The 21,876-nt window shown below is 42.2% G+C and overlaps 1 protein-coding gene across 1 annotated transcript in view; it reads left to right on the top strand.

Moving 5' to 3' along the window:
• COL24A1 (collagen type XXIV alpha 1 chain) overlaps positions 1 to 21,876 on the top strand; it is a 205,312-nt gene that overhangs the window by 174,084 nt on the left and 9,352 nt on the right. The window contains exons 47-55 of the mRNA XM_066624576.1: positions 3,501 to 3,554; positions 4,685 to 4,792; positions 5,402 to 5,509; positions 6,954 to 7,061; positions 7,152 to 7,205; positions 9,626 to 9,688; positions 12,161 to 12,214; positions 15,688 to 15,723; positions 21,165 to 21,200. Of these exons, the coding sequence (XP_066480673.1) occupies positions 3,501 to 3,554; positions 4,685 to 4,792; positions 5,402 to 5,509; positions 6,954 to 7,061; positions 7,152 to 7,205; positions 9,626 to 9,688; positions 12,161 to 12,214; positions 15,688 to 15,723; positions 21,165 to 21,200 (621 nt within the window). The remainder of the gene's footprint in view (positions 1 to 3,500; positions 3,555 to 4,684; positions 4,793 to 5,401; positions 5,510 to 6,953; positions 7,062 to 7,151; positions 7,206 to 9,625; positions 9,689 to 12,160; positions 12,215 to 15,687; positions 15,724 to 21,164; positions 21,201 to 21,876) is intronic.

A 21,876-nucleotide genomic window follows, 5' to 3' on the forward strand; every position in this document is an offset into this window, starting at 1 on the left:
ATACATAACTGATGGTCAGTTAACATAACCTCCAGTCTGGAAATATTCTTGGGCAGTGGTCATGCACCTTATGGACAATGTGACAGAAGCATACTTCTGTCACCATCAAAACTTCCACCTCACAAAAAAAAGTATCATGGAAATGTAGGACAGTCTATATGAATGTACACAGTTATGCCCTCATTACACCTTAGACTGCATGTGTGAAGGCTCATTGTATTCCTCCTCCTGTCCCAAAGTACACAGGTGATTGCATGAACAGATCCAGTGTGTTTTGCCTTTACTGAGCAAATATTGCCATTTTGGTACAAAACAGGAAGATTCAAATTGTAGTCAGTCATCCATCCTTATTCTTTGTGATAGCGTTTTTTTTAACTGCTGTAGAACTTAACAGAAGATAAGTGAAAAGTCATTCCTTCTGAGAAGCTAAGAAAAGTATTATTATTTAATGCCTATGCTTAGCCTATAGTTAAGAGCAATCCACTTAAACTACTTGACAATATAGTCTGCAGGCATGACAAAGGATATATTTTAAAATAACAATTTAAACTTGTAGTTTAAACATAAAGAAAAGCAGAAAGCAAATAAATGAATTCATTAACAGCTCAATCCTCCTAGGGCCTTACACTCCTGGAACTAGTATTCTGGCAGCATAAAGTTCTTTGCAGTTGTTGCAAAGCACGACACACCATTTGGTGTGACCTGGCTTCCACTGCAAGTAGCAAGCAGTTGGGCCTGCTTTCCAGCAGACAGGGAAGGGGCCCCAGTTTTGGTATGTAAGCATGGGGGTGGGAGGGGGTGGAAAGGGGAAGGAATGGGGTGGAGATTAAGGCAGGGTGGTTCAAGACTGGGAAGGGGGCTGTATCAGCTGAGGCAAAGCCACCTATATCCTCTTTCCCAGCCTTGATCTGCGTTCCCAGATCCACTCAGACTTGCACCAGCTATATAGTGCACCAGCTGTATAAAAGACCCAGCAGGGCAGTGAGGGCTTACCCCAGAGCAAGAGAATAAATGTTCCTTTACGTTGAGGAGACCTTTGCAGCCTGAAAGGCCCCCAACAAGTTACAGCAGGCGCCCCATTGGCACTGCTGCTTTGCTGCATGGGGAGTTAGGTAGCATTGGGCTGTAAATTTGCACAGTTTCCATCAGGAAAAGGATGAATGCATTTATTTCACCATTCATTTCTGCATAGAGACCCTTTCCATGAGTGCTTTTTCTTTAAGAGAGGTTTGATCTGCACTGCCTCTGAGAACAATAAACATGGAATGGCTCTCTCTTATCAAGGGTCTACAACAGTGGATCTCACAATCCACTACCATAGGCCCTTTTGCCATTGCACACTTCAGAGCTGCTGGTACAATTAGCCATTAGATCTGTGCATACTCCCAAACCACACAGATGCTCTGCTGGTGTAAAGTGGTAGAGGGAGTGGTTCAGGGAGGATCAGGAAGGGGATCATGCGGGGCCAGGGGTATGTTGAATGTGGGCCTGGGGCAGCTCTCGGCAGTGGTACTGATAATCCCTTGGGCCTACTCAGATTTACACTAGCAAACAGTCTGGCATAGATTCAGGCAGGCCCATTGGGAACCAGGGAGCTGCGAAATAAGTACCGCAGACATCCACCTATAAGTCGACCCCACAGATAAGTCGAGGGCAGGTTTTGAGTCAACAATCATGGAATTTTCTATGACCCTTGGATAAGTCGGGGGTTAAACTTAGGGGGGTGTCTGACTATAGTTTTGTCTGATTTTACCCAAGGCCAGTTCCTGAAAAATAACCCACCACTAATTGTCACCTAAGAACTGTAGTCTCTAATTTATTAAAAACTTAGTAAAAGATCATAAGATACATTTTTATTCTTTTTAAATTCTGGTCTTCACCACCTTTTTGTAAACAGCATCAGAGTAAGTGCACTTTAAACTACATACCAGTAAAACAGTGGTTCCCAACCTGGTATTCATGTACTCCCAGGGACACTCAACAGGACCTTTAGGGGTACTTGAAAAAGAAGAATAATGGCAGAAAAAGGCAGGCTGTGCTCCAGAATGCCTTGCAAGGACCAGTAAGGCAGAAATGAAGGTAGCTAGTTGGCTGCAAAAGCCCCACCAATAGCTAGATTTTGGTCATCAATTCATCTATGAACCAGTGATTTAAAACCAGCACATAAAAAAGCTAAAACATAATATGAAAAGTGATCAATCACCCAGAATTTCTCAGCACACTTCTGGTGCAAAACAGTGCAAAGGCAGAGTCTTCTGTTCTTCAAACAGATGAAAAGAGAAAATATGTGATGAATACATGAAGTCTGCGCTTTCATATGGAGGAAATGAGGGCTTGTATTATTAATGAGAACATTTTGCTAATATGAAGGGTACAATTTATGGAAATGGGCTGCAAGGGATATGCAAGTGAAAAGGGTTGGGAACCACTGCAGGAGAACCTTTAAGATGTCTGGTGTGTTAAGCCAGAAGCTCTACATACAACCCATAACACATAACTGAGAGCTTGCAATTCAGTTTACAGCAGAGAGATGGGATATTTGCAACCCTTTTTACTCAGAAGTAGACCCACTGCTTTCCATGGGTGTTATTCTTAAGTAATGGTGCACTGAATGGTAGCCTGGGAAGGAGGGTCCCATCCTGGTGTTTCAAAAAACAGACCTGCTTTGCAAGCATTTGCAAAGCAGAACCAGGCTGCAGCAGAAGGAAGGAGAATATAAGGTTAACTGGCTGGAATGTCCCAGGAAAATCACTATAGCAACTAACTAGGTGCCTGCCTGAGCTGAGCAGAGGAAACTTTTCAGAGCTGAGAAAGGAAACTATTCAGAGTTGAAAGGCTCTGCCCTCTGATTGACCTGGAGATAAGGCGAAGTGATAATTGGAGCTTGATTACTTGGCAAAAATTTCATGTACTATAGTGAGTATCTACTATAAGTAAGTATAAAAGTTCTGTACTTACCTCTTCACCTCTGCCTCGTCCCCAGCCATTCTGTAACATGAACAGAGGCTGCACCAACACTGCTGCACACTCTGGGCCAGCCCAGGATAGGATTGGGCCAAAAAGCTATGCCAATGGTATTTTGTGTATTAATGTGGTAAATACAGAATCTCAGTGTAAGGGGTGCATGTTTCTGAAGAAACAGAATCCAACCTAACTATTGTGGGCACAACACAAACAACCTAGATGGAATTCTGTACACTCATATCCTTTCACAGATGGAATGCAACTCAAGTAGAATGACCTTAGAAAAAATGCTGGTGTGCTTCTTTGAATGAATGCAGTGCTTTGACAAGCACTTTACCTAAGAAGAGAGAACATGAGGTTGCAAACACTTGTGATCGTAGATTCCCTCAACTGGAATTTATTCCCACATTCTTTGGTCCTGATCAAACACTTGATAATGGAAGTGCTCCTAGCTTTTTGACAGAAAAATGCAGGCTTCTGATCTATTGTTCTATTTAATCAGTTTTGTGAGCTGACAAGTGTTTTGAAATCTCTAGGGTCCCACTGGAAAGAAAGGAACGAGTGGTCAAGCTGGGAAACCTGGAATGCCTGTAAGTAGAGTGTTTATCAAGCATTTATATTTCAGATGAAGGGTAACAGAAACGCAGATTCAAATTACTTCATGCAGGCAATGACATGCTCTTGATGAAAGACAAAAAGCTAATGAAATGGAATTATCCCTTCTGACCTGGAGGGTAGAAATTATGTTGATTTTTTTAAATCATGCCATTCATATTTCTTGCATTTATGGAGCTTTATAAGCTCATACTCTGTAAGGTTTGTAATCCACATCCAATTATTACAAAATGGAGAGAGAACAAATCTAGTCTAAAACTGATGCTTCTTTTATGTTACTGTGATTTATAGATTGTTCTACTTTAATGTATGCATCCCTCAGAACTGTCCCACTCCTGAATCTGGCCTGTCCTGGAACCCACAAGGCATTGGAGATAGTCAAACTGGCAACAAGGCAGAAATGTAGTTCTGAAAAGTCCTTGAAAGAGAGTTCGTGGTCAACACAAACCCTTGAATCTCCGCTGACCCTGATTAGCCCTCCAAGGCCCCATTCCCTTCCTGCACAGTAATGGAGGACCCAGGTCCTGGAGCCAAACACTTTGTCTTCTTTCCAATACTTCCTGCCTGATCTACTTGCTATGTCAGTGAGTGGACACTGTGGAGCAGTGGGGCTGTGCTGCTTTTAAGAGTGTAATGAGAGGAATTACCTCTGAAAGTCTGATTTCAAAGAGTTTTGGTTCCTGAGACTGCTTCCCACCTGGTGGAGGCTTGATGTTGAATATGGAGTGTAGTGGGATGTTAATAGAATATCTGAAATCCCCTGTAGAGTCTGGGCAGTTTAGCTTAGCTCACTCTGTTTGAGGAGCAACACCACCAAACGTATAATCTAGAAGTGATGTTGTTAATATTATTATTAAATAAATATTAATAACAAACATTATTCAATATTACAACATTGACAAAAGGAGGGAAACCTCAAGTAGCCAAGCATTTTCATCAAGAAAGGAAGAACATGTAAAAACAGCAACTAAAGGTGTTAAACCTTGCTAACCTTCCCCAGATATAGAACCATACTGAGTGTGGAAACTCACCGTTAGTACTGGTTAGATTTGGATAATTCTATTATTTAGTAGGGCTGATCTAGCTTATTGCAAATTTATTTTAGGGTCATTCTGGTCCCCCGGGCCAGAAAGGTGCACCAGGCTACCCTGGACCAGAAGGCATTCCTGGGAATACTGGAAAGCCTGGGTTACCTGGAAAACAGGGCCTTCCTGTGAGTAGTTTTACCTACTTTGTTTTACCTTTATTTATGTAAAAGTTTTGTGTGTGTGTTCTTTTAAATGTTTAAATGTTCTCAGTGCACTAGTAACATCTGTTGCAAGAACCACATGGAACAAGGTCACTTCTGATGCCAGTGTCACCTCTCTCTGGGAACCAGCAGCAATTTTGGGAAGTAGCCTCGTCATTCGGCTGTCCCATGCAGTTCCTGTTTAATGACTTAGCATTACCATTACAGCATGGGACCAGATCATGCAGAAGCCGCTTACATACCATAACGAAACATATAAATCATACTTTCATCACTTTCTTGCTTCATCTTACCATTTTTAAGCATTAGAAAATTAGTTCCATGAGACCTTATTTTGCTTTGATCTGAAGCCATGGTTGCATCTCTAAGTCAATAGGGATCCTTCATGGTACGCATGGTATGCAGTTTTGTGAAATGCCAAATTCTTAAGTTTTTTTCAGTACATAGCACATGCTGAATCATTGATGTGGTATTAGGAAATTTGTAGTCTGTACAGATTTAAACGCACTTTTTTGTAATACTCAAAACAAATGGAGCCAGTGACTGTAAATAACTTGCTATTTGTTTGTCAAGGGTAACAGAGGAAGCCCAGGAATAGCTGGACTGGCAGGATATCCTGGAACTCAGGGACCAAAGGGGTTACCAGGTATGCCAGGGAACACTGGACCACCAGGACTAAAGGTACTTTGAATAGCAGCTTGTCAAGCTGGTTGATACTATGTCTGAAATCCTTCAGCCCATTCATTCAGAAGTAATATAAAAAGCTGAATTGCAGTTCATAGTCAAGCTTATGTGTCTGGTATTTTGGAAGGAATACCAGCATTTTGCTTCCATTTCTAAAAGAGAGTGAAAACGCACATATGTCACCTACTTTCAAACAGGGGGGGTGGGAAGTATTTGCACTATTTGTTTCAAGATTCTTCCCATTTGTGGCCAAGCTCTTTAGGTCATTAACAAACTTTCCATGATTTACACTGGCATTTTTAGGAGGCAATTGTGTAAATTGGAAACCCTTAATTTATCCAGGAATTGGATGGACATTCCTCAAGTCCCAGTGTAAACTGAGCTGTCTGATTGAATTGATTTTGCAGACTTTTGGGTTCCCAGTTTGTGTAAAGCAGGAGAGTAAAATCCTTATACCTCATTGGGTGGTTTGGAAGGAAAATAGAAAATAGCCACAACCCACCTTTGGGATTACTCCCACCCCATGTTTTCATAATGGCTTAGGTATTAGGACTTGCTATTCTTCCAGGTTTATAAGAAGTTTAAAATAAACCAGCATATCTTTTATTTCTTTCAAGGTATAGTGCTAGAAGTTCTCTTTCACTCTCATTTTTGCTGATGACTGTGCTAAATTCTTTTTATTAAAACGAATAGGAAATGTGTGGATCAGTCCAATCCTAACCTGTGTTGGTGCAGCTGGGCCGAGCAGCCATATGCAGTGCAAGTTGGGATCAGGCTGGAGATCTCCTGTGGGAAGGAACCCTTACCCTGTGTTGAGTCTCAGCCTGCTCAATGGGGCTGCTTGGATCTGTGCCAGCTAATTTGCTGGCACAAGTCCAAGAAGCCCTGTTTAAGGTCTCCAGGCCCAGGAGGGAGGATATAAGGTGGAGGCCTCATCTGCCAATCATGTCCCTTCCCAGGCCTGATCTGACCGCCATTTCGTCCTTTCCTCACCCAGAAACACCCTCTCCTTGCCTCCATTCCACCCTTGCCTAGCTCCTGTACCACTCAGCAGAGTACTCACCCTCACCAGCAGTCTTATTTTTGGAACCAGCACCGCCCAGTACTGCTTACACACAAGTCATAGTAAAATGCTTTATGGCACTATTGTGACAACTAGCACTGGCACTAATGATACATAGGATTGCACTGTCAGTTCTGGAAAACATGTATACGTATACGAATGACATTGCAAAAAACATTTCATTGTGAAAAACAATTATCAAGCTGATAGATTTCATTCAGATTCTAAGTACTGTATAGTTTTGAAATATCGCTCATCCTGAAATGTCAGAATGACATTCAAAATAGGAAATTTGCATGAAGAATTATTACTGAACTCAGAAGGGTTGATCTCCTGCTCTCATATATTAATGAATGTTTACCTTTCTTCTTGTTGCAGGGTGAACAAGGGCTTCTGGGTCATCCAGGAAAGCAAGGTAAAAGAGGCCTTCCTGGGACACAAGGTGATCAAGGCCCAGCAGGAGAACCTGGCCTGAAGGGGCATCCTGTATGTATTTTCTGTTGTGTGTAAAGTAGTTATTTGGCTAATTCAGGTGCAATTCTAAAACGCTAAAGCCCCTGTCTACTACAATTACAGGGAGACTTTGGAGATCAAGGTTTAATGGGATTTCAGGGAGTCCCAGGTCCCAAGGTATGTGATTGAGCACAATTTAGCACACTTAAATAACTTCTCTTTGATTTGTTCATTGGATTGATTTACATATGTGCTTGGCTCTCCATTGAAATAAACAGCACTTGCAAACATGTAAACTTTGACTGGATAGTGCCTATTTTAACTGTAGACTTCAAACATTCCCCACATATTTGGCAGGTTAGGGATCAGAGCAGTGTCAAAAACTGTAAATCATCAAGAAGCAGAACTGACTCTTTTTTACCTTGCAAATGCAAATTGTCAGGGCAAACACTAGTTGCCAATTAATGCAGTAGCTGAGAGTGACTGCTGAAAGGTCTTCTTTTGGCTTTCAAATTCAAATTGCCAAATGCAGATTCAAATTGGCAATTTAAAACCAGAAAGAAGCCATAGCTCAAAAGAACAAATAGCTTTCCAGTATGCCCTTTCCTTTCCCTGTTCACGCATGTGCACACATGCTTTCTGCAGTGCGGGAAAGTGTAAAAAGAACATACTATGAAAAACAGGACATCAAAAAGTGGGGAATACTTGTGTAATTAAAGACCCTCAGCAGAACACATTGCTTAAGATGGTGATGATTTCTCCTGTACAAATAGTTAAAAGATTTTGGACCCAATCCTATCCAACTTTACAGTGCTGATGAGGCTGTGCCAATGGGGTGTGCACTGCATCCTGCAGTGGGGAGTCCTCCTCAGGATAAAGGAACATATTCCTTTACCTTAGGGCTCCATTGTGGCTGCATTGGCACTGGAAAGTTGGATTCTACATTACTAGTTAGATTCCATTACTACCAGCATTTTGCAGCGTGCCAGAGAACCAGAGAAAAGTGAATGCACAGTACAGATATCTCTTATTTTGGGCAGGGGTTATGTTTTTGAAAATCAGCGTGTATCTCAAAAATTCATATATCAAAATATTTTTACTATAAGAATGTACGTAAATGGTACAGGCTAGGGCTGCAGTTTTCAAACTCTCCGGGAGTTTGAAACCCGCAGTTAAGTTTTTGTGGGGGCGGGGGGGCAGCAGGGGCAGGGGGAAGGCATTGACGCGATCCCCAGGATCGCGTCGCTCAGGGGGCTGCAGGGACTGGGGTGCAGGGGGGTGCAGGGACTGGGAGCCACTCTGCCTTTCCCTGACCTGGGATGCCCTGCAGGCGATCGTGCAGTGCTCCCTGCACACAGGGGCGGCTGCTGCAGGGACTGGAGGGCGCACCCCAGTCCCTGCAGCCCCGTCAGAATGGAAAGCGGAGCGATCGTGCTCCGCTTCCGGTTTTGCGGAGCGGGACGCGATCGCTCCGCTTTCGCTTTTCCTGACCTGGGGAGCCCTGCCAAAGGTTGCGCAGGGCTCCCCGCACCCATGGGAGGCTGCAGGAGGCTTGGGCAAGTGCACCCAAGCCCCTGCAGCCCCCCTGAGCGGCGCACTGCCTTCCCCCTGTCTCCTGGCTGCCCCTGCCCCTTAAGGGAGCAGAGGCCGGGACCCACAGGCTGGGGCGTTGCAATGCCCCAGTTTGAATACCACTGGGTTAGGGTAAGCCACTGCAAGCAAACCCAAGTCCTCTCTCCTTGCATTTATACACTGCTCTACTGCAACCAAGGTTGCAGCAGCTCAACTTCTAGAGCACAACCCATCTCATCTGTCAATTCTTCATCTTGGAAGGCATTTGGATCCAAGCAGAGGTGTGTCTGATTTTCACTGTTTGCACACACATTAACAGAGGATAGGAAGTTCTCCTACCTGAGTTCTGCCTGAGTGGAGCTATCCTTGCCAAGGCAGTTCATGCTGCAGGGTTGCAGGAGGACAGAACTCTTTCCTGCAGGAATATTAAACCCAGCAACCAATCAGAACTGCCTTGGCCTCTCATGCCAGCAAAACTCCAGAATTATGGCCTGGTGTAGCAGGTGACAAAGGTGTAAGCGATCCTTTAATGCCAGTTAGGTTGCTCCCCAAGCCCTTTAGCCTTTTCCCTCTCCCCCCCCCCAAATCAGGAGGGCACAAACCCTTTTTAGTGCATTTTTGTAGTGGTGGGTGAAAAAAAAAAAAGATCAATTGCCATAAAGCTGTAACTGGGACTACCCAGACAGTAGAATTACTAACTAAGAATGGAGCCTCTGTGCTCAGGGGCGTCGCACACACGGGACTGCATTATTTCAAAACTTTGCATAAATTAAATTTGCATTATTAATTACACAAATGTGTTATTCCAAAGATGTCTAAATCAAACATGTAAAACATATACATGTTTGTATACATGTATATGTACATGTATACATGTTTGCCTGTATAGCATATCTGATAGTGTTTCTTTCTTACCAAGCTTTTACTTGCCATTTCCATAACTAATTCCAAAAACCGGGTTAAAGCAGTCTTGTAGATAGCTCTATGAATAAATTTTTATTTACCTTTTTTTTTTTTAATTTTAGGGCCCTGAAGGTGATCTTGGTTTAATTGGAATCCTGGGACCTAAAGGCCCGATAGGTCAAGTAGTAAGTGTTTGAGTCTGTGAATGTATCCGTCACTGCACTATTTACTTGCTGTACTGTTTACAAAGAGGCTTGTAGTAGGATTGCTTGAAAGGCCAAATCAAACAGTACTGCACCAGTAAGCAACATAGGAGAATTGAACTCAAGGATGTTATCCAGAGCACCAGCAAAGGTTATGAGGATGGCCCTCCAGTTAGACGGAGTGAGGCAGCCTGTTTCAGATAGCAAATTTTGTCTTACCTTGAAAAGGCATCAAATTGCCAAATTGATCGATTCAGTTTTTACCACTTTGGAATGCTCTTTGAATTTTCAGCAAGATTTAATTAGTGTGCTTGTGATTTTTCAACAAAAGCAACAAGAAGTGAAGGTTTCAAGATGCATCTCTGGAAAAATGAGCTGCCATGCAAGCAGCATGGATTTTAGCTTTCCCTTCTTGTGATTAACAGGAAATTTCCTGTTAAACTGCAACTTATATTAAGACAAAATGACCTCTTGTTCAAGGGACACAGAAAGAGTTTCACAGAGGTGTTGAAATGTGAAAATGTGTTTAGTAATTAATTAGTCAATTGATTGAAAAGCAGGCAATTTATCAAAATATATATGTTTGGTTTACAGTCCTCTTCAAATTACATTCTAGTTATACCATAAAATAAAATAGAACAAAAGTGGCCTGAAGACATTTTCTTCTCTATAAAACTCAAGGCAGTATATCACACTATTAAACGGGAGCTGGACATTGTAGCCCCATGCTGAGTTATTCCTCCCACTCTGTAATTTGTAGCACATCATTGCACCATGTCTTCAAGTCATCATATTGCCCATTTCCTTGCTCCCACTACACAGTGTTGACTGTGATAATGTCAGGACATGGTTGTTTTACTAGTCATTGCAGAGGGGGAAAATTGGCCATCATACTATTAAAGGATGTGCCCTCTTGAAAGCATTCTTTCATTCAGGCATAAGAAGAAGTTTATAATTTATGTCCATTGTGCCTTTTGAGAATATTACTGTGGAGTGCTGTCCATTGTGCTTTTTTGAGATTACTGCTGTGGAACACTGAAGTTTCCAACTTTTGGTTGCCCTTCTCTCTCTGTTAATGTTCAAACCAAGAGTTCAAGCAAAAGAGATTTATTTTCACCAGCATGGCTGAGTAAACAATTCTTGCCTTTACCTAGAGCTAAGCTGGGAACAACTCATCTTTGTCAGGAAGATTTAATGATAGACTTGTGTATGCGCTTATATTACTTGAGGCTTGTAGTATTCCATTCTGTTCCAGAGCCCCCCGCAGATACATGGATGCCTCCCCCCCACCCTTTGAACGGAAGAGGAGATCTGCTTCCCTCACCTCCAGAGGGTATTCTGGCCCTGCAGAGGCCACACACATCCGCCCACTACCTCTGTGGACCTCAAAATGATGGTTTAAAGCAAAAAAAAAAAAAAGCAACTTCTGGTTTTTTGTCAAAACCAGAAGTAACCTTTTTAGAGAGCAATCCAAACCTGCACTGGAACAGGCAAGTCAGGGGGCTTGCGCTGCATCCAAGGCAGATTTGTGGGCAGCAGCGGCTCAGCCAGAGGCAAGGGGAAACTCTTCCCCTTACCCCTGGGTAAGGGTTGCTGGCCCCAATGGGTCTTCTCAGACCTGCGCCACCTCTGGAGGTAGCGCAAGTCCGAGGAGAGCGGAGCGGCTTGAAGCCGCTCCGTTCTCCACACGGAAAGGGGTTCAGATCCAGCATAACTGCAGGGTCCCAGCCCCGCCTCCGGCTCCTCACGCGCCCGCCCCAGGGCTGCCCATAGCCCACCCTCCCCCTACCCAGGAATACCTCTCTCCCTCCTCCTCCCCAACCCCCCCCCCCACGCCTACCTTTGCTGCTTGTGCCGGTGCGAGCATGCCGACACAAGCAGCTGTGGGGAAGCCGAGGTGGAGGCTTATGCCAGCCTCCACAGGCCAGCGCTTCTCAGAGCACCAACCTGGCTTCCCTGCAAGGAGGCACAAACGTGCTTTACGGCACGTTTACGCCCCTCTTATGCTCGCCCAAGGGACTTGGGCCGGCATAAGGCGCTGTTTGGATTGCGCCCTTAATGACTTATAAGGCATAGGGAGGCCCCTGAGGGCAGGGGGTAGGTGTGGGGGGCCCTCCCGCATCCGCAGGTAAGTGAATTCACTGATACTGGATCTGTAGAGGAAATATGGGAACCCCTGTATTTAAATGTTCATAAATGCAGAGTTCCATGCCATTCAGATACAAAAAAAAAAAAAGAAGCACAAGCTATAATGATCTTGTCTTTCATTCAGAAACTATCGTTGGTATCATTCTTTGAAAGGGCATGGCATTTCACGTACTTCCATTATCATGCCATTTTGGCCAGGCATGTACTTGAATGTTCTTTAAATACTGTATTGTCTTAGCATAGTACTTTGATGGATTGGTTACATTCATTTATTGGTCTGCAAACTCCTTTGTTTTTTGTTTTTAGGGAAACATGGGTCCTATTGGTAACGAAGGCTTCATAGGCCCAGCAGGCAAACCTGTAAGTCACTGTTCCCAGCATTGCCTTTTCCACATAAACGTTTTCCCACTTTGAAGAACAAATAGATGTGATCTCTTTGCTATTACAGTACATCAGCAAGGTCAAGACTTTGGTTTGTGGTCAGGGCCATGAGAGAACTGATTTTTCTTAGTTATCTGTTAGTTCAGCAGTTGTGAGTTGTGAGTCACAGAGCAGGGCCCTCTTGCCCTCCCCCTGCCAGTTTGTCTCCGAATAGGAGCCATTCTGGAAGCCAAATGACTTCTCAGAGCCTCCAGATGCCTCTGCTGGGCCGTGAACCCATTCTGCCAGCCTCCATGGGCCTCAGAATGGCCCACAGAAGCATTGGAAAGCCACTTCCAGTTTTCTTTTTTTTTTTAAACAGAGTTTATTTATTTATTACAGATACAGGTAAGGAAAATCAGTTAGACTTAGGGCTGGGACTACAAAGGTTACACATGAGGGTATTGGCCATCAATTACATTAGTCCAAACAAAAAAAAAAAGTGATAATTTCTAAAAACGAAATTATTCATCAATACAAAAATTATCATATTTGTTAATCTACTGATTAATAATTTAACTAAACAATCAATATTTTTTATCTAAAATTATCTATCCAGTCATAAAAAGGCTTCAAATTTTTACTTATACGCTCTTCTTGCCACTAAACTAATATTTAAAATAAAATATTTCTTATCTGATTCTTAGTTTCTGATGTCGCATTTAAGAGGAATGTTTCCAGTTTAAATGGTAATACACATCCAGTTTAAATGGTAATACAATATCTCTTGTAACAGTTTATATATCATTTTCCAATATTTCTTTGCTTTTTCGCATATCCACCACATATAATAAAAAATTCCCTCAATTCTTTACTTATCCAACATTTGTTTGATGACCCAGGATACATTTTTACTATTTTCTCTGGAATTAAATATCATCTAGAAATTATTTTATATAATTTCTCTTTTAAAGAATAACCCTTTTAGTTATCTTAATGCCACTTTAATTTTTGCAATATTTGTGTTCCAAGTTTTCATTTACATCTACTTTGATTTAATATAATTAATGGAATATTCTTCATTTCTAAAAAGAATTCAGTCCATTAATATCTACAAAATATCTACAAAAGGAAAAAAAATTCTACTTGTTGTTCAGCCATTTTCACTTTCTGTCTTAGTACTTCCTTTGTTCTCTGTCTTATTGGTATTTTCCTTCTTGCTCCTCCCACTTCTTCTTTTTCTTCTTAACCCTCTTAAATTTCTTAACCCCTCTCTTTTCTTCTTTCTTTTTCTTCATTCTGTTCTTTTTCTTCTTAATCCAAAAATTCTTCCTCTTCTTGAAAGAACGTGCTCTCTGAAAGTTCCCTCTTTTTTCTTCCTTAAAATTCTTAATTCTGATAATGACGGTTGCTTTTTCCATCGCCTGTCTCATTTCAAAAATCTCCACTTCTTTAGTTTCATCCAACATTTGATCCATTCTTTTTTCTTGTCTGCTGTTTGTAGTCTGTTCCTGCATGCTTGTCAGGGAGGAGTTTATTTGCTTCATTTGTTCAGATAGTTGTTCAGATAGCTTCATTTCACTTCTGAAATCCCACAACAAATCCATTAATAAGGACTGGCTTTTACTAACATCCTTTAAATTTTTAAATGCCATTCTTATCAATATCAAATCAAGCCAATATACCTCTGGCTGTAAAAAACAGAGATAAAATACTAGTACTAGTTGGCAACCTTCAGTCTCGAAAGACTATGGTATCGCGCTCTGAAGGGTGGTTCTGGAACAGCATCTAGTGTGGCTGAAAAGGCCAATCCGGGAGTGACAATCCCTTCCACACTGGGAGCAAGTGCAGTCTGTCCCTGGCCTGTCTCCCTGGCTATGGGCCTTCCTTCTTTGCCTCTTAGCCTCAGACTGTTGGCCCAGTGTCTCTTCAAACTGGGAAAGGCCATGTTGCACAGCCTGCCTCCAAGCGGGCCGCTCAGAGGCCAGGGTTTCCCACTTGTTGAGGTCCACTCCTAAGGCCTTCAGATCCCTCTTGCAGAGATAAAATGGTCCAACAATTAAAAAAAACAACCAGCTCTCATTATCTTGTTTCACCTTCTTGTAGGGCTAATTTCCAATTTTTATATCCAAAAAGTGTAAGTCAGTATTCCACTTCCAGTCATTAACAATGTCAAATCAGTCAAACAATTAAAGAGTCATCCAAGTCTTTATCTTGCATCCCTTTTTCCAAAAGGGGTGGATCAGTAATCCAGGTCAATAACACTGTCAAATTAAGTTAGTATACCTTTAAGTGACCAGGCCTGAATCGAGCCTTCTTGCTAGGAAAGCAAAAGTAAAAGTTATTTCAGCCTTTGAAGATTAGTTATTTATTTCTTTTCCATGCATACCATTCAGCAGGGTGATTTTATCTTCTTATCTCTGTCCTTTTCTTGGAGTCACCCTTATTACGAAACAGAGAAAATACTCCAGCAAGGGTCTCTTTAAATCCAGATTCGCTCATTTCCCCTCTGGGTGGCTACCAGCCAACGTAAATAATCTTAAAGTTATCTTTTCCTCCTTCCATCCTCTTGACTGCAGTTCTTTTTATAGCCTTTTAATGAGCTGGTTACTCACAATTTAAAGCTGTTTTCGCTGTCATGTTATTGTATCTAGACTGTGGGGGGGGGGGAGTTCTCAGCTGTCCAAATCGTCTCTGAAGATGGCGTCCGGGATATGATGTGATTCAGCACAGAGCAAACAGGGAAAATCTCTGAAATTGCCTGTTTCAAGAGTCTCCCCCGTTCAAGCTCTCAGCCTTCATTCCTTCTTCTTGGCAAGGAAGAGTACCTCATTGTTGAGGCACTTGAAAAACACACCTATTTAGCAGTCCCCTCGGGAGCCCTCCGAGGTTTCCCTGCTACTTCACTGAGTGTTAACTCCGCTCCCCCACTTCCAGTTTTCAGAAGCCACTTTTGGTTTACTTCTGGGGGGCAGATGAGCAGAATAAGACTGAGTTCTGCTTCATTCTATTTTGGAGGTTAAACATGGATGAAGTGCAAAGCTTAGCTAACCAAATTACTCAAGCTGCAGATCGAATTAATGCTGAAGAAGAAAAAAGTATAAGCACAAGTTCTACAAATCATGTTTATATAATTTGTGAAGTCCCAAAGAGGCTCTAAAACTCAAATTGTTTATTAATAGTAGTATAGTTCATTGTAATCTTTTTTGTTGTATACTTCTTACTGATTTTATGGTGATAGATTACCTTTAATTAAATATTGAATATTAAGTGCTGTATTTTTTTAAAGTCATAGTAAAACAATATCAACTGTATTTTTCCTTGTTCAAGAAGCTAGTTCCCACCTGAGTCCATGTGAATATGATTCCATATAAGCATTCAAATATTTGTAATTCTAAGCAAGTGTCAGTAGTGACAGAAACAAGTGATTAGACATCCAAGATTAAAATTGTGGTGGTTTTTGTTTTTTCCAGGGACCTAGGGGTGAAAAGGGATCCAGAGGTGAAATTGTAAGTAAAAACAAAGTTTGTAATTTAACCCCTTCTTTCCTCAAATTTTTAGGGCTACCTAGAGCAATTTTAGGAACTTTTGGTCATCCAAGAAGACTTTATTACTGTGCTCCCAAATTGTTGGAATCTGAAACCCTATTTTTTTGCATTACATTCCATAGGTATACAGTATGTATACGTTGTACACATGATTGTCAGTCAGTATATGAACATCAAGTAGTTACTGAATAATTCATCATTCATACTGTCATTTATTATGTGTACTGTAGTACATATGATCTGTGCTCTACATTTTCAAGGAGCCTATCCCCTTTTACTGACTTTTCAAATTAAAACTTATATGACTATTCACAAAACAACGTGTACATGCATGCAGACACCTATGTGTACATACAATGTAATATGTAAACAAACCTCATTTCTCACAACAGACTAAGACCAGAGGTTAGGTCAGCATGGCAAAAAGACCTACATATCTTTGGTGCCGTGTTGGTTCTGGGTGCTGGGAGCACAATGTATGGAAAACGTCTTATCAAGATAATGATTGAGTAATTTCTTGTTCACCTTCTACACACACACACACACACACACACACACACACAAAACCCACCTTAGTGGGGAGTGGATATATTTTATTTATTCCTTGTCTTTAAAATTATTTATATTATAATTGGCATTATTTTTTAATCTGTGTAAATAGCATTTTTGTAACTGCACAAATCAAAGAAATCTCAGCACTGTGACTACAGTAATTTATGGGAACAAAAGTAGGGTTAGGACCTAAGTGAACACAGAAGGACTTACTTTCAGATAACCATGCATAGGTTTGCACTGTAAGTCTGCAGTCTTCAAACCAGTCACTAGAAAGTAATTCCCATTGAATTAGTGAGACTTGCATCTAAATAAATATGCATCAGATCACTGTAAGGTTTCTTTCAGCATTAAAATGTGAGATTAAGGGCACAATCCTATCTTGCGCTGCAACAGGCAAGCCAGGAGGCTTGCGCTGTATCCAGCTCGAGATAGGGCTGCAAAATGGCTCAGCCAAAGGTAAGGAAAAACTCTTCCCCTTACCATCCGGGTAAACCACTACAGCCCCTGTGGGTCTCCTCAGATTTGCGCCACCTTCAAGCTGCTCGGCGAATGGGGTTGGGATCTGGCATAACCACCAGGTCCCAGCCACGCCACCCACCTGCCCCCAGGGCTGCCACTGCCCACCCTCTCCCTGCCCCAGAATGCCTGTATCAGTATCCTCTTTGGGAGAAAGCAGCACCACAAGCTAGCAGATGACAAAAAGATAATCACCAACTTCCAGTTTGAGACCTCTACTGTAGTTAAAAAACAAAACAATACTATAAGATTATATAAGATTATTTTGTGTGCAATGCTCATCAGAGATCATGAAAAGCTCTATGGTTCTCATTAGACCTACATGGCTATGTTTTGCTAAGGCCTAACAGGGAAGGTCTGTTCAGTGCTGCCACAGATGACTCTCTGAATAAGGCCAAGGGCCCAATCCTATACAACTTTCCAGTACAGATACAGCCATGCCAACAGGGTGTGCACTGCATCCTGCAGTGGGGAGCACTCACGGAGACCTCCTTGAGGTAAGGGAACATTTTATTCCTTTACCTTGGGGCGGCATTGCAACTGCATCAGGGTTGGAAAGTAGGATTGGATGCCAAGATGGTAGCAAAACCTCCATGCTCGCTTCTGCCTTTTCTGCAAATAGAAAGGTGAGAAAACATTAATACTCACTATTTTGTCACTGTTCCCCCTGACACAACATACCATACTGCACACACACAGTACTCCACTACATGTGCTAGCACAGATGATCACTTGAAGAACTATGGTTACAGGTAAGCAACCTGTCCTTTCTATGACATAAACACTAAGTGTTCAGCCAGTGGATATTTCCAAGAAGTTTCAGTAGAAAATAAGAATCTCAGAACTATTTAATTACTATTTTGCCTTTGAAATTCTGCACTGCTGGCAATTAGCAGTTTCCTTCCATCGTGAATTCACTGCATAAGACACTTGTCAAAAAAAAGGGTGTATAGCATGTTGGCAGCACAAAGCAATTAGTTTAGCCTGTATAGCCAGGAACTGTTTTCACTGACATCAAATAACTTTCCTTCAGTAGGTTTGAATGTTCTCCTCGGGGATGAGAAAACGTTATTGGCATCTTTCCTAGATTCACAATGACTTTTAACTTTGAACTGTAGCTTCTGATCAAGGCATGCACACATGTTTTGAAAAAATAAGAAAGGAGTTTTCTTCCTTTTTCATGTGTAAAAGAAGTTGGAGTATATTATGTTTCATAGGCTGCAATTCTATGCACACTTGGCTAGGAGCAAGCCCCATTGAACACAGCGGGACTTACTTCCAAGTGCTGTAAACATGCACAGGATTGCAATCTTAGAAACGTTCTCTCTCTTCTTTATTGTTTAATTACTCCTTGGAGAGTGTATACAATGGAATTGCACAATACAGAGGTAACTAGCAGGGAGAGATACCAAGATAGCCTTAGGAGCAGTGGGGCCCAATAGGAAACATTTTTTACAGAGCCCCAGGTTTACAACCAAGGTCTCTAGAATCTTAGAGATATAAAATTTATTATAGACTCTGTTTCTCTGTGGTAGAATGTAAAAAAATTGAAAAGGACCAAATGGATCTAAGCAGATTTTAATATAATATTGCATACAAGGCTAAATTATGCTAGTGCAGGCCCACTAAGCCTTCCTAGATTTGAGTTTTAGCGCCTGGGACCAATTGCATTTAGATTTTTTGCACAAGTTTTTATTAGGTGTTAAATTTATTGATGAAATGTGCCACACATTTCAAGTTTACCAATCCTGTAACATACGTAGAGGCTCAGTGTCTTACAGCTAGATCCAATACTGCCCTATCACCAGCACTGCAATTGCAGCGCCAGCTCTGGGTGTTGCAAATGTGCCATCAAGCACGTTTGCACCACCCAGAGACTAAACTGCGCCAGCGGGGAGGCCTGCGCCACCCTGTCAGCGCTGGAGATAAAGCCCCAGTTGCCAGTAGAACAGAGGTAAGCCCCAAGTGCAGAGGTAAGGCCCAAGTGGCACGGGATGTAGGGAGGATGGCAGGAGGTGTTCCAGGGCGGGGGAGGGTGGGGAGAGCAAAACGGGAAGGGAGAGGTGTGGGAAGGGGTGGGACTGGCGGAGGCCTCCTCCACTGAATCCTATCCCCTTGTGTCGGGCTTAAAAACCTGACATGGGTTTCTCAAGTCTGTGCCACTACTGGCACAGACCTCCATCCTGCTCAATTGCAGCACAGGATGCAGCAGTAAGAGTTTAGCACCTGTGCTTTTGTGCTGGGTAGGATTGGGCTGTTGAAGTTTCCGAAAGAAAAAAAGAGGATTTGGTTTAGGCCTTTGATCCTTTGTGCTGGCATTTAACTGAATCGCTTGAAGAGATTAATTTTATTCTGGGCAATTCGTTATGAAAAAAAATTGGATTTATACTGTACACCTCCCATGACTTGTCCTTTGAAGAATTTAAGTAGTTTTGTAAGGATCATCTTGCACAAAGCAGGGAAACATTCTACAGTTGGATTAATCTGTACTGTGAGTGCAAAAGGAAATAAATCTAGAGTAGGGATTCCCCAAACTCTGCGTTGTGACGCCCTGAGGGATCATGAGGCATTCCCTGGGGAACTGCTAGCTGCCAGCTGGCTGGCAGGAAGTCCATGTGGGACACTGGAAATGGCCAATAAGAAGCTCTGCTAGGTGGGAAGCTCCTGCATGCAGTTTTTGCACACTTTGAAACATTCCCAGCCTCCCACTCTTCCTGAGCCTCATACTGGCCATTTCCAGAATCCCACATGGTCTCCAGACCTAGAAGTAACTGGCAATAACGTCATCACCAGTCACTTCCAGGAGCTATGCACTGCATTTGCAGCACACAAGAGTGTAGTGGGATGCTGAAGATTAGGAAGCACTGACCTGGAGTATTTTATGGATTTTACGTACGCATTATGTAACTTGACCATATACATAACTGAAGTACTTTGCCAAAATATATGCCCCTGTTAATTTTTTTAATCTCTTAATGATCCATCGTTTGCAAAGACTGCTGTCACTTGCTGTTGTGCCTGCCAGTTCTCGGGCAGCTACAGCAGCTATGCCTCAAGATCCCTCTTTCAGTAACCAACTTGTCTCCTTGACCCATACTTTTGGCAAGTTGATGCTGCTCATTCATATCCATGGCAGCACAGAACTTACAGGGTTTTTTCCTCAAATGAACAAGAAAATCTTGGTCTCAGTTATTTCCTTGCCAAAAAGCAGAGGGTAAAACCACCAATTGGTGGGAGTGGAAGCATTACATATGATGCCTCTTTAATGATCACAATATGAACCGGTATCCAGAATAGTCCGAAGAAAATGGTCCCCATTAGGAAGCAACAGTGCAGATCTGCCATTTGAAAAGGAAAGATATGAAACGGACGAACATTAGTCATCTATATGACCTGCTTGTATAGTGGTCTAAAATAAGCTTCCATTCAATTTGCATTAAGGCTAATTTTTGCATTAGTTATGTATTACATAGCTAATACATTTATAACAGGAATTTTAATAAATGAATGCTATACAACAGGGCTGGCCGAACCCTGGCCTGAGGGTCGGATCCAGGGTTTGGCAGAATCCTTCTGCACAGTGAGCGGACCTTTTCGTTCCACTCTTGTGCAGCTCATTCTCCTGGAAGGTCTGGGCACCTGGGCGGTCCAGGCAGTCATCTCTGCCTTGATGTCCTGGCGTGCAGCCTTCTGGGACACCAGGCAATAGAGATGACATCGTAGAGCATCCTGGTGCCCAGGTCTATCAGGGAAACGAGCCATGCAGGAGCGGAACCAAAAGCTGCAGTCCAGACAGGGACCACGTTTTCCGAACACAGTAGACACGACTTTGGACGCTGTTGCATATAGAATAAAAAGTTGGCTGATTGGTAATTAGGTTTACTGTGAGCTACTCATGTCTATGATAAATTTACGTTCTAAATTCAATCATGCTCAGTAGTCTAAGGAATTACTGGTTAAAAAGAGAACTTCTGTGTCTAGTCATGTTAAACTGGCAACTTTGACAAGAAGCTTAGTGACTTTTTTTTTAAAGTACATAGACTTGCTTAGAAAAAAGTACACAGCAAGCATTTTCAGAAATGCAGACAAATGGTCTACAGCTATTCTGAGAACTCTTTGTGTAGGTTACAACTAGTAGAAAATAGCTCTTGTCATCCTGGTCTCTTTTACAGCTAGTTTAATAGATCCCTATTACAGATGTATTAAACTTTTCAGCCTTTTTCATAAGCTCCATTCCATTCCGAGGTGGTGCGTGGAGTGCTTTTTTAAAAAATTCAACTATAGCTTTCTCTTTTTTATCTCATGCATTTTTATCATCCCTTCTTACTCAGGGCCCTCAAGGACCACAAGGCCATCCGGGTCTACCTGTAAGTGAATAACAAGTTATTTTAAACTTAAAATTCTAAACTGGTGTCTGGGCACAGTGATAGGCTGGATGTGGGCTAATAAACTGAGAATGAATCCAGTTGCTGGTCAGTAGGAATGCTGACTTGGAGTTGAGTGCTCAGCCTGTTCTTGAGTACACTCTTTAAGACAAGGGTGTCCAAAGTTTTTGGCAGGAGGGCCACATCATCTCTCCGACACTGTGTCGGGGGCCGGGGAAATAAAGAATTGATTTACATTTAAAATTTGAATAAATTAACATAAGTTTACATAAGTGAATATATTAAAGATGAACTTATATGAATGAATGAAGGTCTTGCAATAGCTCAATGCCTATAAGAGGCCTTGCAAAAAGCAAGGCTGGCCTTTTCTTAACTGCCACTGCTGCATCACAGATGTGAAAGAGCATCATCAGCTGGGACCCTGCTTCATGTTCCCCCTCCATTGGACCTGTGATTGGCAGGCACACTTGATAGGGCTTTTTCAGTTGTGGCATCCCAGGCTTTGAAAATCCCTCCCCCTATGTTGGACCCTCTGTGTCATCCTCTCAACTTTTGGCTCCTCTTTGGTATCCTTCCACCTTTGGTGAGGACTTTTTTTGTTTACACAAGCTTTTAATTGAGCTCCCCCTCTTTTGTTGATATAGTTTGCCTTTCTATT

Source organism: Tiliqua scincoides, chromosome 4, assembly GCF_035046505.1.
Source record: "Tiliqua scincoides isolate rTilSci1 chromosome 4, rTilSci1.hap2, whole genome shotgun sequence".
NCBI classification, from domain to species: domain Eukaryota; kingdom Metazoa; phylum Chordata; class Lepidosauria; order Squamata; family Scincidae; genus Tiliqua; species Tiliqua scincoides.